Source organism: Lutra lutra, chromosome 8 (assembly GCF_902655055.1).
Source record: "Lutra lutra chromosome 8, mLutLut1.2, whole genome shotgun sequence".
Classification (NCBI taxonomy): Eukaryota; Metazoa; Chordata; class Mammalia; order Carnivora; family Mustelidae; genus Lutra; species Lutra lutra.
This window is the reverse complement of record NC_062285.1, coordinates 38,299,841-38,312,786: the sequence shown is the minus strand read 5'-3', so window position 1 is coordinate 38,312,786 and position 12,946 is coordinate 38,299,841. Positions and strand designations below refer to the sequence as shown.

At 37.3% G+C, this 12,946-nt stretch overlaps 1 protein-coding gene across 1 annotated transcript in view; it reads right to left on the bottom strand.

Annotated features, from left to right (window-relative positions):
• KDM5A (lysine demethylase 5A) overlaps positions 1 to 12,946 on the bottom strand; it is a 101,972-nt gene that overhangs the window by 85,910 nt on the left and 3,116 nt on the right. The window contains exons 2-3 of the mRNA XM_047739968.1: positions 12,741 to 12,818; positions 11,176 to 11,298 (exon numbers count right to left, since the gene is read on the bottom strand). Of these exons, the coding sequence (XP_047595924.1) occupies positions 11,176 to 11,298; positions 12,741 to 12,818 (201 nt within the window). The remainder of the gene's footprint in view (positions 1 to 11,175; positions 11,299 to 12,740; positions 12,819 to 12,946) is intronic.

The following is a 12,946-nucleotide window of genomic DNA, read 5'->3' as shown; positions in this document are numbered from 1 at the left end:
ATTGAAATTTGTCAACATTTAAAGCATGAAATAAAGAACGAATTTCAGAAGTTTTAAACTCTACTATTTAACTAATGTTAATGTGCTTATTTTCAATGAATTAAACAGTTTTATGTACTCCATATCCATAAGGAACTCAAAATATAAAATAAAAATTAAAACAACAAAAATAAACATAAACATAAATTTAAGTTATATAGCATGAAATAAACATAGGAAATGAAATTGGGAAATGTACCAAATAACTTACAGAATTTTAACAGAAATGTCAAGGAAACAGTGGATTCAGAGACTATTTTGGAAAAAGCTATAATTTTTCAAAAGAAGTTTTACATGGAAGATTACAAAGGAAAGATGGGGAAAGATCAGATTACAGTGGTAGACTTACTAGAAAACATAGTACAGAATGTATTAACATAGGAAGAGTTAAGATAAATTGAACAATTTGGCTGAATGCTCACATCAAACCAGGCACTATATAGAACATACATATATAGGGGCGCCTGGGTGGCTCAGTGGGTTAAGCCGCTGCCTTCGGCTCAGGTCATGATCTCAGAGTCCTGGGATCGAGTCCCGCATGGGGCTCTCTGCTCAGCGGGGAGCCTGCTTCCTCCTGTCTCTCTGCCTGCCTCTCTGCCTGCTTGTGATCTCTCTCGGTCAAATAAATAAATAAAATCTTTAAAAAAAAAAAAAAAAAACCTTAAAAAAAAACATACATATATAAAGGTTCTCTATCTTTCAGAAACTGATACTGTACATCTCTCACACTCTAAAATACAGGCAGTGTTCAGGTGACTGATGATAAAATAAAAAGGACTGTGACATAGTTATCTGAACTCAAAAAAATATTTGAGTGTACACTACTGCTATTTCTCTTCATCAAAAAAGTTAAGAGAAGGGTTCCTGGCTGGCTCAGTTGGTGGAGCATGCAACTTGATTTCAGGGTTGTGAGTTCAAGCCCCACACTGGGCATAAAGCTTACTTAAAAAAAGTTAAAAGGAAAATTAAACATAGAATTACCTGACTCAACAATTCCACCCAAAATAACTAAAAACAGAGAGTTAAACAGATACTTGCAAACCAATGTTCACAGAGGCTTTAATCACAATACTCAAATGCTGGTAACAATGGTGGAAAAAACCCAAAGGTCCATCAAGAAATGAATAAGCAAAATCTGATATACACATATAATGGAATATTATTCAGCCTTAAAAAGGAATGAAACTAATGCATGTGACAACATGGATCCTTGAAAACATTATGCTTAAACACAAAAAGATGAATATTATATGATTCTACTTATATGAAATACCTAGAATAAACAAATTTAATAGAGGAAGTAGAATAGAGGTTTTACCAGAGGCCTGAAGGGAGAGGGGAAGTTCTGGAAATGAAGAGCAGTGATGGTTGTACAACATTCTGAATGCACTTGAAGTCATTAATTTGTACACTTAAAAAACGGTTAACTGTTATGTTACGCATATTTTACCATAATTTTGTATAAAAAGGCTAAGAACATGGACTGTGGAGCCAGAGTTCAAAGCTCACTACTTAATAACTGTGTGACCTTGGGTAAGTTACATCATAATTTGCACTTTGGAGCCCTATTATTAAGATATTAATAATAGCACTTACACTTTATTATGAGGCAGTTATAAAGAAAAATGAAATAAAACACGAAAAGCACCAGGACAAAATAAGCACAGTGTCAACATTAGCAGTGTTATTATGTCTGTGTGTATAGGCATGTGGGGTCTGTGCATGCTGTAAATAAACGTTTTCAGCTCTTGTACTCCACAGTGCTCTTATACACAAAAACGAACCTATACCAAAGCAAAATTTCCCTCAAAGCTTGGTGGGAACACGTAAGTTCACATGCACAAAAGTTGAACATATCTCTAATTCTTTAGCTTCTTTTAGCACATCCTCAGAGAAGCCGTCTCTGTTAAAAAAAGACTTGCCAGGGAAAAATTATAAGAAGAAAAAAGTTTATTTTTCCAATCTTGTAGTGTAGAGGAAAACACAATGAGGATGTTTTAGAGGGCTATCTGGAAACAAGTGCATGAATCAGGATGCCTTTCATTCACATCTTTCCAGCGCTTCTATACTGTCAGGTACTATTCTGGATGCTTGGGATACACCTGTGAATAAAACAAAGATCTCTGCCCTCATGGTGCTTATATTCTACCAGGAAAAACACCCAATAAACATAGTATGTAAATTTTAAAGTGATAAGTCCCCTAGAAGAAACTTTAAAAAGCAGTTAAAAGACCTCACACATGAGTACAAATGGTCACAAAAAAAGTTCATTATAAAAGTGAAATTTGAGCAAAGACTTCTTCAAGGTGAAAGAGTTACCCAAGCAGATATACAGGGAACAGTCAGAGCGCAGGCTCCATCTCAGAAGTATACCTCAAATGTCTGAGGAACAGTAAGGAAGCCACTGTGGTTGAAGCAAGTGGGGAAGAGTCCAAAAGAAACAGAAGCTCTCTTAGTAGTCTTCATTATATGATACATTTATCACCATTACATACTATTCTAGTTTGTATGTAAAGCACCTTAAGTTAAATTTCCATTAGTAATGATATATCTGCATGGATCCAGTCATGCTATACCACCCAGTTAAGATACTTACTGACATGCAGCTGTGAAAATGACAGCCAGCACAGTCAGAGTAAGGCTAAGAAATAAGATAAAACTATCTCACAAAGAAAGCAATACTATGACTTTGTCTTCGTGCATATAACACTCTAACAATCTAACAGGGCCTGATACTATAAGAACACACAAAACTTTACACTTATTTTTCTTCAGCTGACAGATTCAAGATTACGTATAATTTCAAAATATAAAAACCATTTACTCCTAATATTTTACCATGAAATATATCACACTGTTATCACCAGAAAAATATCACTTGTAAGCCATGTCCTATAAAAAGGTACATGACATGCAAAGATAAACTGAACAAAATGGAAACAAGCCCTTCAATCAAAACTTGAGCGAAAAATAATGTCAATCAAGGTGAAAATTTCCATCCAATGTAAAACTAAGTCTGGCCAGTAGAGGACAATCTTAACAGAATTAAGTAGTAGTCTCCTACTTAAAACCTCCCTCTCAAGCCTCCGCTGAAAAGATAGTTAAGGTACAAAAAGGCATAGGACCAAGAGAAAGCAGATACATTAAGTGATAATCTAGCAGGCAAGAACAAAAACCAACCAAGCACCTTCAACAGAAGAAAGCCACGGAGAAGCAGAGCCTGTAAAGTCCTAAGAAATGGAAGCAGCAGTCCCTTTAAAATCAGAGATGGCGGGGCACCTGGGTGGATCAGTCAGTTAAGCATCTGCCTTCAGCTCAGGTAATGATCCCAGGGTCCTGGGATAGAGCCCCAAGTTGGGAATTCTTGCTCAGCAGGGAGCCTGTTTCTCCCACTCCCTCTGCCTGCTGCTCCCCCTGTTTGGGCTATCTATCTCTGTGTCAAATAAATAAAATCTTAAAAAAATAAAATAAAATAAAATCAGAGACAGCAATAAACAGAGAACAGGACTGGTTGAAAACCTGTATAAAAGCAATTAGACCTCCTCCAGTCAGCACAGCCAGGCAACTATTGCTCTCTAACCCCAGGACAAGACTAAAGATTTACTCTCAGGAGTCTGAAAAGAAGGAACTCTAACCGTTGTGAAATGTGTAAGCCTAATGATTCACAAACCTGTACCCCTAGGGCAAATAATACATTGTATGTTAATAAAAATAATTTAAAAAAAAAAAAGAAGGGACTCTAACCTAATAGAAACAGGTAAGCAAACTTAGGATCAGTCAAATACTCTAATAGTCTAGAATCAAGTTATCAGTCTAACATTTAACTAATAAAAGTTCAGAAAGTGAGAAAAGTGGGAGATATAATTATCAAAGAATACAAAAAATACAAGAAAAGTTGTAAGACCTCAAAGACATGAGTTCAGATAAGAAAACTTAACAAGTGGGGAAAGGAGTGGGGGGTGGATAGGGTGGCTGGGTGATGGACATTGGGGAGAGTATGTGCTGTGGTGAGCGCTGGGTGTCATGTAAGACTGATGAATCACAGTCTTGTACCCTTGAACAAATAATACATTATATGTTACAGTTAAAAAAAAAAAAAGGAATTAAACATACATGCCTGAGTGCCTATACCAAGTTAAAAAAAAAAAGAAGAAAAGTTATCAAGTGCAATCAAAGTATTAAATGAGATAGTGAACATTCTCTCCTCAGAAGTGATTTCATAAAGAAAGGTACAGGAAAGCTATGAAGACAGCAATAGTTTGGGTATAAATGGAGGAAGACAACATGGCACATTACATGGAGTTAAAATTGGATCTGAGATCGAGGGCTACCACAATTTTGCCTTTGCCTGGAGAGGTTTCCTGCAGTTGTGCCACTGAGAAAGATAGCAAAAAGACTGAAGTCTTAGGATCACTGACAGGAATGATTCACAAATTCCCTTATGATGACCCTACTTACAATAAACTTCATAAACACTTTGACAAAAATAAAACATACTTGATCCCAAAACCAGACAAAGACCCCATCAAAAAAGAGAGTTACAGACCAATATCCTTGATGAACACTGATGCAAAAATTCTCACCAAAATACTAGCCAACAGAATCCAACAGTACATTAAAAGAATTATTCACCACGACCAAGTAGGCTTTATTCCAGGGCTGCAAGGTTGGTTCAACATCCACAAATCAATGTGACACAATATATTAATAAAAGAAAGAACAAGAATCATATGATACTCCCAATAGATGCTAAAAAAGCATTTGACAAAGTACAGCATCCTTTCTTGAACAAAACTCTTCACAGGGTAGGGAAAGAGGGTACATTCCTCAATATCATCAAAGCCATCTATGAAAAACCCACAGAGAATATCATTCTAAATGGAAAACTGAGAGCTTTTACGCTAAGGTCAGGAACACAGGAGGGATGTCCATTATCACCACTGCTATTCAACATAGTAATAGAAGTCCTAGCCTCAGCAATCAGACAACAAAAAGAAATTAAAGGCATCCAAATTGGGAAAGAAGAAGTCAAACTATGACTCTTTGCAGATTATGTGATACTTTATGTGGAAAACCCAAAAGACTCCACTCCAAATCTGCTAGAACTTGTACAGGAATTCAGTAAAGCATCAGGATATATCCATCAATGCACAGAAATCAGTTGCATTTCTTTACACCAACAGCAAGAGAGAAGAAGGAGAAATTAAGGAGTCAATCCCATTTACAATAGCACCCAAAACCATAAGATACCTAGGAATAAACCTAACCAAAGAGGCAAAGAATCTGTACTCAGAAAACTATAAAGTATTCATGAAAAAAATTGAGGAGGACACAAAGAAATGGAAAAAAGGTCCATGCTCATGAATGGGAAATGTCTACGCTACCTAAAGCAATCTACACGTTTAATGCAATCCCTATCAAAATACCACCAATTTTTTTCAAAGAAATGGAACAAACAATCCTAAAATTTATATGGAACCAGAAAAGACCTCGAATAGCCAGAGGAATGTTGAAAAAGAAAGCCAAAGTTGGTGGCATCACAATTCCAGACTTAAGCTCTATTACAAATCTGTCATCATCAAGACGGTATGGTACTGGCACAAAAACAGACACATAGATCAATGGAACAGAATAGAGAGCCCAGAAATAGACCCTCAACTCTATGGTCAACTAATCTTCAACAAAGCAGGAAAGAATGTCCAATGGAAAAAAGACAGTCTCTTCAACAAATGGTGTTGGGAAAATTGGACAGCCACATGCAGAAAAATGAAACTGGACCATTTCCTTACACCACACACAAAAATAGATTCCAGGGGCGCCTGGGTGGCTCAGTGGGTTAAGCCGCTGCCTTCGGCTCAGGTCATGATCTCAGAGTCCTGGGATCGAGGCCCACATCGGGCTCTCTGCTCAGCAGGGAGCTGCTTCCTCCTCTCTCTCTGCCTGCCTCTCTGCCTGCTTGTGATCTCTCTGTCAAATAAATAAATAACATCTTTAAAAAAAAAATAGATTCCAAATGGATTAAAGACCTCAATGTGAGAAAGGAATCCATCAAAATCCTTGAGGACAACACAGGCAGCAACCTCTTCCACCTCAACTGCAGCAACTTCTTCCTAGAAACATCGCCAAAGGCAAGGGAAGCAAGGGCAAAAATGAACTACTGGGACTTCATCAAGATCAAAAGCTTTTGCACATCAAAGGAAACAGTCAACAAAACCAAAAGACAACCGAGACAGAATGCGAAAAGATTTTTGCAAACAACATTATCAGATAAAGGGCTAGTATCCAAAATCTATAAAGATCTTATCAAACTCAACACCCAAAGAACAAATAATCCAATCAAGAAACAGGGCAGAGGACATGAATAGACATTTCTGCAAGAAGACATCCAGATGGCCAACAGACACATGAAAAGTGCTCCACATCACTTGGCATCAGGATAATACAAATTAAAACCACAATGAGATACCACCTCACACCAGTCAGAATGACTAACATTAACAAGTCAGGAAATGACAAATGCTGGTGAGGATGCAGAGAAAGGAGAACCCTCCTACACTGCTGGTGGGAATGCAAGCTGGTACGGCCACTCTGGAAAACAGCATGGAGATTACTCAAAAAAGTTGAAAATAGAGCTACCCTACAACCCAGCAGTTGCACTACTGGGTATTTACCCTAAAGATACAAGTGTAGTGATCCGAAGGGGCACGTGCACCCGAATGTTTATAGCAGTAATGTCCACAATAGCCAAACTAAAATAGAGGAAGATGTCCATCAACAGATGAATGGATAAAGAAGATGTGGTATATATATACAATGGAATACTATGTAGCCATCAAAAGAAATGAAATCTTGGCCTTTTTCAATGATGTGGATGGAACTAGAGGGTATTATGCTGAGCGAAATAAGTCAGAGACAGACAATTATCCTATGATCTCCCTGATATGAGGAATTTGAGAGGCAACATAGGGGGGTTTGGGGGGTAGGGAAGGAAAAATAAGACACAAGATGGGATCAGGAGGGAGACAACCGTAAGAGACTCTTAATCTCACAAACCAAACAGGGCTGCTGGGGGGAGCGGGGGGGGGGGGTGGTAGGGAGAGGGTGGTTGGGTTACAGACACTGGGGAGGGTATGTGCTATGGTGAGTGCTGTGAAGTGTGTAATTCACAGACGTGTACCCCTGGGGCAAATAATACATTATATGTTAATAAAAATTTTTTTTAAATAAAATGTAAATTTTATTAAACTTTGTTCATTATGAGGGGCGCCTGGGTGGCTCAGTGGGTTAAGCCTCTGCCTTCAGCTCAGGTCATGATCCCAGGGTCCCGGGATCGAGCCCCGCATCGGGCTCTCTGCTCAGCGGGAGGCCTGCTTCCCCCTCTCTCTCTGCCTGCCTCTCTGCCTACCTGTGATCTCTGTCTGTCAAATAAATAAATAAAATATTAAAAAAAAAAAAAACTTTGTTCATTATGAAATGTTCAGCTGGACTTTAAATTAGTGAAGGTTCTAGACTTTCATTTTAAAGATGACAGATGACGGGGCGCCTGGGTGGCTCAGTGGGTTAAAACCTCTGCCTTCGGCTCAGGTCATGATCTCAGGTCCTGGGATCGAGCCCCGCATCGGCTCTCTGCTCAGCAGGGAGCCTGCTTCCTCCTCTCTCTCTGCCTGCCTCTCTGCCTACTTGTGATCTCTCTCTGTCAAATAAATAAATTAAAAATCTTTAAAAATAAATAAATAAAAATAAATAAATAAAGATGACAGATGAACAAAGATGAAACATCAAGGAACATATGATGTCCACCTGTTAACTGTTTAAAAATGTGATAAAAAGCAAAACAATAAATTACTAAACAAACATGTATGTATAAATGAAAAACACATACTAATGCATATACCACTGTGAAATCTCAAGGCACTGGGAATAAAGATTAGATTCTGCATCCTCAAGAAAAAGAAAACCACATAGGAAGGAACAAGAATTAATTTAGCATCATTCTTCTCAACAGCAACACTAAAGGCGGAATGATTATGGAGTAAAGCTTTCAAAATATTAAAGGAAAACAGTTTAAAATTTAGACTTCTAAACACTAAAGTGTAAGAGTAGAACACTTTGAGATGAGCAAAAAATTTATATTTCATTCATCTTCTTCATGAAACTAACAGAAGAAATGCTTCACCAAAATAGGAGGAAACCAAGTAATATGGACTTGAAATAAGGGGAGAGGGAAAGGGAGTTCCCAGAACAGTAACAGCAAAAGGAGGTTCCAAGCTGACAGCTGACTTTAAAAAACAAGGAATATGGATCGGAGCAGGAAAAAAGAGTTCCAAAGGAATGGCCCCAAGAAGAAAATGAAACTAATAGATTACCTGAAAGGTAAATCATGTGGAAAGATTTATACTGCTGCTGGAAAATCTGAAAATAAATTTTTGATGGTTACAAAGAAAACCTACAAAATGACCACAGGGAGGGTGATTATTAACTCCAAGGAAAATAAAAATTGGTATAAGGAAAACAATCATAGCACACTATAAGGCTCAGGTACAAATAGTATTTGTATTTACAGGCAAACTAATAAATTTTGATTAATAAAGAACTAATCTAGGACACTTGGCTGGCTCAGTTCATGGAGCATGCAACTCTTGATTTGGGGGTTTAAAAAAAAATCTGATCTAACTACACTAGAATAGAACAGGGGCAGTAAGTAAGGATTTAGGTTTCTTACACCTACTCTCCATCTCTAACAGTAGAAAATCAGTGTATAATATTTAAAACTGAAAAGTGAAGAGCTACCATGAGTACATTATTTGGAAATACAAGGATCTAAATCAGAAACAGCTAAAAGAATTGAAAGTAATTAGTTCTGAGGACTGGGAATGGGAGTGGAGAGGTGGAGAGGAAGAATGTTAGTTTTTATTTTAAGCCTGATATTTTACAAAGTATTACACTGACCAAAAAAGTTGTTTGTTGTTTTTGAAGATTTTATTTATTTATTTGACAGAAAGAGAGAGAGAGAGAGCATGCACAAGTAGGCAGAGCAGCAGGCAGAGGGAGAGGAAGAACCAGGCTCTCGGCTGCGCTGGGAGCCCAATGTGGATTCTGATCCCAGGACCCTAGGATTGACCAGAGCCGAACGCAGCCACTCAACCAACTGAGCCACCCAGGCACCCAACCAAAAAAGTTTTTAAGGGCTAGAATGAATGTTCCTTGCTGCACTGATTGTAAACAGTAATTGCTAATTTTAAAACTCCATTAAATTACAGACATTCCAAGTATCACTTTTTATTATTAAAAATAGTAAGACAAAATTATAATTTAATCAACAAGGAAACCATCAAAATGAGAATTTAATGACTCAGACTGACGAGTGAAAATTTGTTTCCCATTATAAAGCAGTGGAAAGCAAAGTGTTTCAAAATCATGTCTATAATAACACAAACTCCAGAGATGATAACCAGCTATCAGCCAAATCTTTTAAGTTTCAGTATAAAATTTAATATAAAATTTTTAAAGTGGGGCGCCTGGGTGGCTCAGTCGTTAAGTGTCTGCCTTCGGATCAGGTCAGGATACCAGGGTTCTGTGATCATGCCCCGCATTGGGCTCCCTGCTTGGCAGGAAGCCTGATTCTCCCTTTCCCACTCCCCCTGTTTGTGTTCCCTCTCTCTCGTTGTGTATCTGTCAAATAAATAAATAAAATCTTTAAAAAAATTGTTTTACAGCATTCTGACCTGACACTAAATTTAAAATGTATCACAAAAAATAGCTTAAATATGTTTGTCTTGTTTTCCCTTGAAAATGAAATCTCCAAAATTAACTCTATAATTTGAGTAACAATTTTATTTCAAAGCAATGTATCAATCAGAAGATATGAAAGACCACACAAAAAGATATTTTCAAAGTTCCTCAGATAATCAAGCTATCTTCACTCACAAATCAGAAGGATCATATATTTTTATTACTATATCAACAAAACATGTTTTCAAGGTAATTTTTTTTTTTGACAGAGATCACAAGTAGGCAGAGAGGGAGACAGAAAGAGAGGAGGAAGCAGGCTCCCTTGTGAGCAGAGAGCCCGATGCAGGGCTCAATCCCAGGACCCCGACCGAGATCATGACCTAAGCCGAAGGCAGAGGCCCAACCCACTGAGCCACCCAGGTGCCCCATTTTTCAAGGTAATTTAAATGCTGCTGCAGATCAGTTAGTTCTTTTCACATTAGGAAATAAAATGTTACAAAATTAACAAGTTTAGGTAAAAATTAATCTAAACTCTTCCCTCTTAAGTTTTCAACTCTTACTCATCTGGATAATGCTGGCTTCAGTTACCCATTAACACTACTTATAGCTATTAATACAATGGATTCATATCACACATGAGAATGATGATATGAATTTCTTTTTTTTTTTTTTAAAGATTTTATTTATTTATTTGACAGAGAGATCACAAGCAGGCAGAGAGGCAGGCAGAGAGAGAGGAGGAAGCAGGCTCCCTGCTGAGCAGAGAGCCCGATGCGGGGCTCGATCCCAGGACTCTGAGATCACGACCTGAGCCGAAGGCAGCGGCTTAACCCACTGAGCCACCCAGGCGCTCCATGAATTTCTTTTAATGTAACAAATTTTCAATTAAGAAACAGAAAAAAGATGACAAGGTCAACAAAAAACATTATACACTCAACACAAGATAATATTAACAGATTGGCATCATTTCTCTTGCATATTGATTATCACAGAGCCTACTAATTTGCCATTATATATGTTAAATCTTTTTTTTTTTTTTTAAGATTTTTATTTATTTGTCAGAGAGAAAAGAGCGAACGAGCACAAGCAGGGGGAGCAGCAGGCAGAGGGAGAAGCAGGTTCCCTGCCATGTGGGACTCAATGCCAGGACCCCGGGATCATGACCTGAGCCGAAGGCAATAGCTTCACCCACTGGGCCACCCAGGAGTCCCTAAATTTGTTAAATCTTACTATAAATTATAAAATAATTTTAAAGATAATTTCAAAATTTTTCATTTACATTTCATGGTCAAACACACAAATCCTGCCCAGGAAGGAATGTTTTCCATCAAGTTTATTAGAAATTCCTAATTTCATAGATTCATTAGCCTCTGCTCCAATTTCTAAATCAAGTATAAGCCTCACCTTGCTCAAAGCATACAGATCCAGGATTTTTCTCTCCACCACTGGAATCTTCAAAGTAGATCCTTGGAGTTCCCAAAATTTTGCTAATTGATCCAAGAAGTCCAGTCTCACTCTGGTCATTGCCTAAGATTATTAGAAAACAGAAACCAGAATTAGGAACTAAATTATGATTGAAAATAAATCAGCTTTACTTAACAAAGGTACTTATTTTTCTAAAGAAATCCAAAGACCTCATTATTGCTTAGCCCAACCCCCAATAAAGAAACAAAACGCTTGTAATAAACTTTATTCACTAAGGCCAAAAATCACTCTAATATATTAGAAATGTTCTTATATTTTATAAACCAAAGCAATTTTTTTGTAATAGTTGGCTTAACTTTTAGCTAACCAGAAAATGTAGTAAATTGGATTATTCTGTTTTTAAGCATTCTATCATCTCATCCATAGAAAATATGCCTACCTCAGATACAGCAATTCTCCACCCTACTGATATTAAAATCCTTCATGTATCTAATTACAAGAGACTAAGGGGAAAAAAGAATTGAAATCCCAGAAAATAAATGTCTCAGAAACATCAAGAGGAAAAAAAAAAACTTCACCATGACATATTAAAGCCTCAGCTAGCTAAGATTTCTCTTTTGTACTCTGAAACACTTTTCTACTACACTGAAATATCTTTCAACAACCCAGCAGAGAGGTATAACAGCAATATTTAAATAGATTTCAATCTAGAAAATTTAAAAGAGACCAGTAATACAGTCTTGGAAAAGTTCTGTTAAAGCTAAAAATAACCTTTGAAAACCTTTCATAAAATATTAAAACATACTCTTTCAAGACCCCAAGAGAGAATCTTTCGACATTAACATAAAATTTTAGTAGAATATTAAGTGCTAAAGGAAGTAGAAGTTAGAATTTCAGGATCTCAAAATTTAAAAGAAAAAAAGAATTCCAGGTCTCTGCAGGTAAGCAATGGATATTTCCACTATGAAACACATAGCTAGAGAGTGTTTTCCGTAGTCCCAATTAAGTGAAAAAAAAAACTGTTAACAACTACTTTTTACAATTTGATCTCGGCCCAGGTCTTGATCTCAAGGTTATGGGTTCAAGCCCCACGTAGGGCTCCACCCCAGAAGTGGATCCTATTTAATAAGGAAGGAAGGAAAGGAAGGAGGGATGGAGGGAGGGAAGGAAGGAGGGAGAGAAGAAAAAAAAATGAAAAGGGAAAAGAAGAAACCTCCTTCCATTCAATCCCAACTAACATTAATTCTAAGCCTGGTACATGAGTTGCTCAAAGTTCTCGGCTAGAGCCCGACATTAAGAATGAATCAGGAGGAGGGCACCTGAGTGGCTCAGTGGGTTAAGCCTCTGCCTTCAGCTCAGGTCATGATCTCAGGATCCTGGGATCGAGTCCTGCATTGGGCTCTCTCTCAGCAGGGAGCCTGCTTCCCCCTCTCTCTCTGCCTACTTGTGATCTCTCTCTCTCTGTCAAATAAATAAAAAAATAAAATCTAAAAAAAAAAAAAAAAGAATGAATCAGGAGGAAGAAATCTTGATGTAACACTCACCTCAAGTTCATTCAGGCGCTGGACTCTGGGAGTGAAACGAAAACTTTTTACTTCACATGCAAATGGAGGTTGCCAATCCTAAATAGAAATATATACATATATAAATATATATATATATTTTTTTAAACATACTGATGTATAAGCAAAGAATGCATTATTCACTCCCTTAGTTTAAGGGGATGAATAGCCATAAATCATAATGAAAA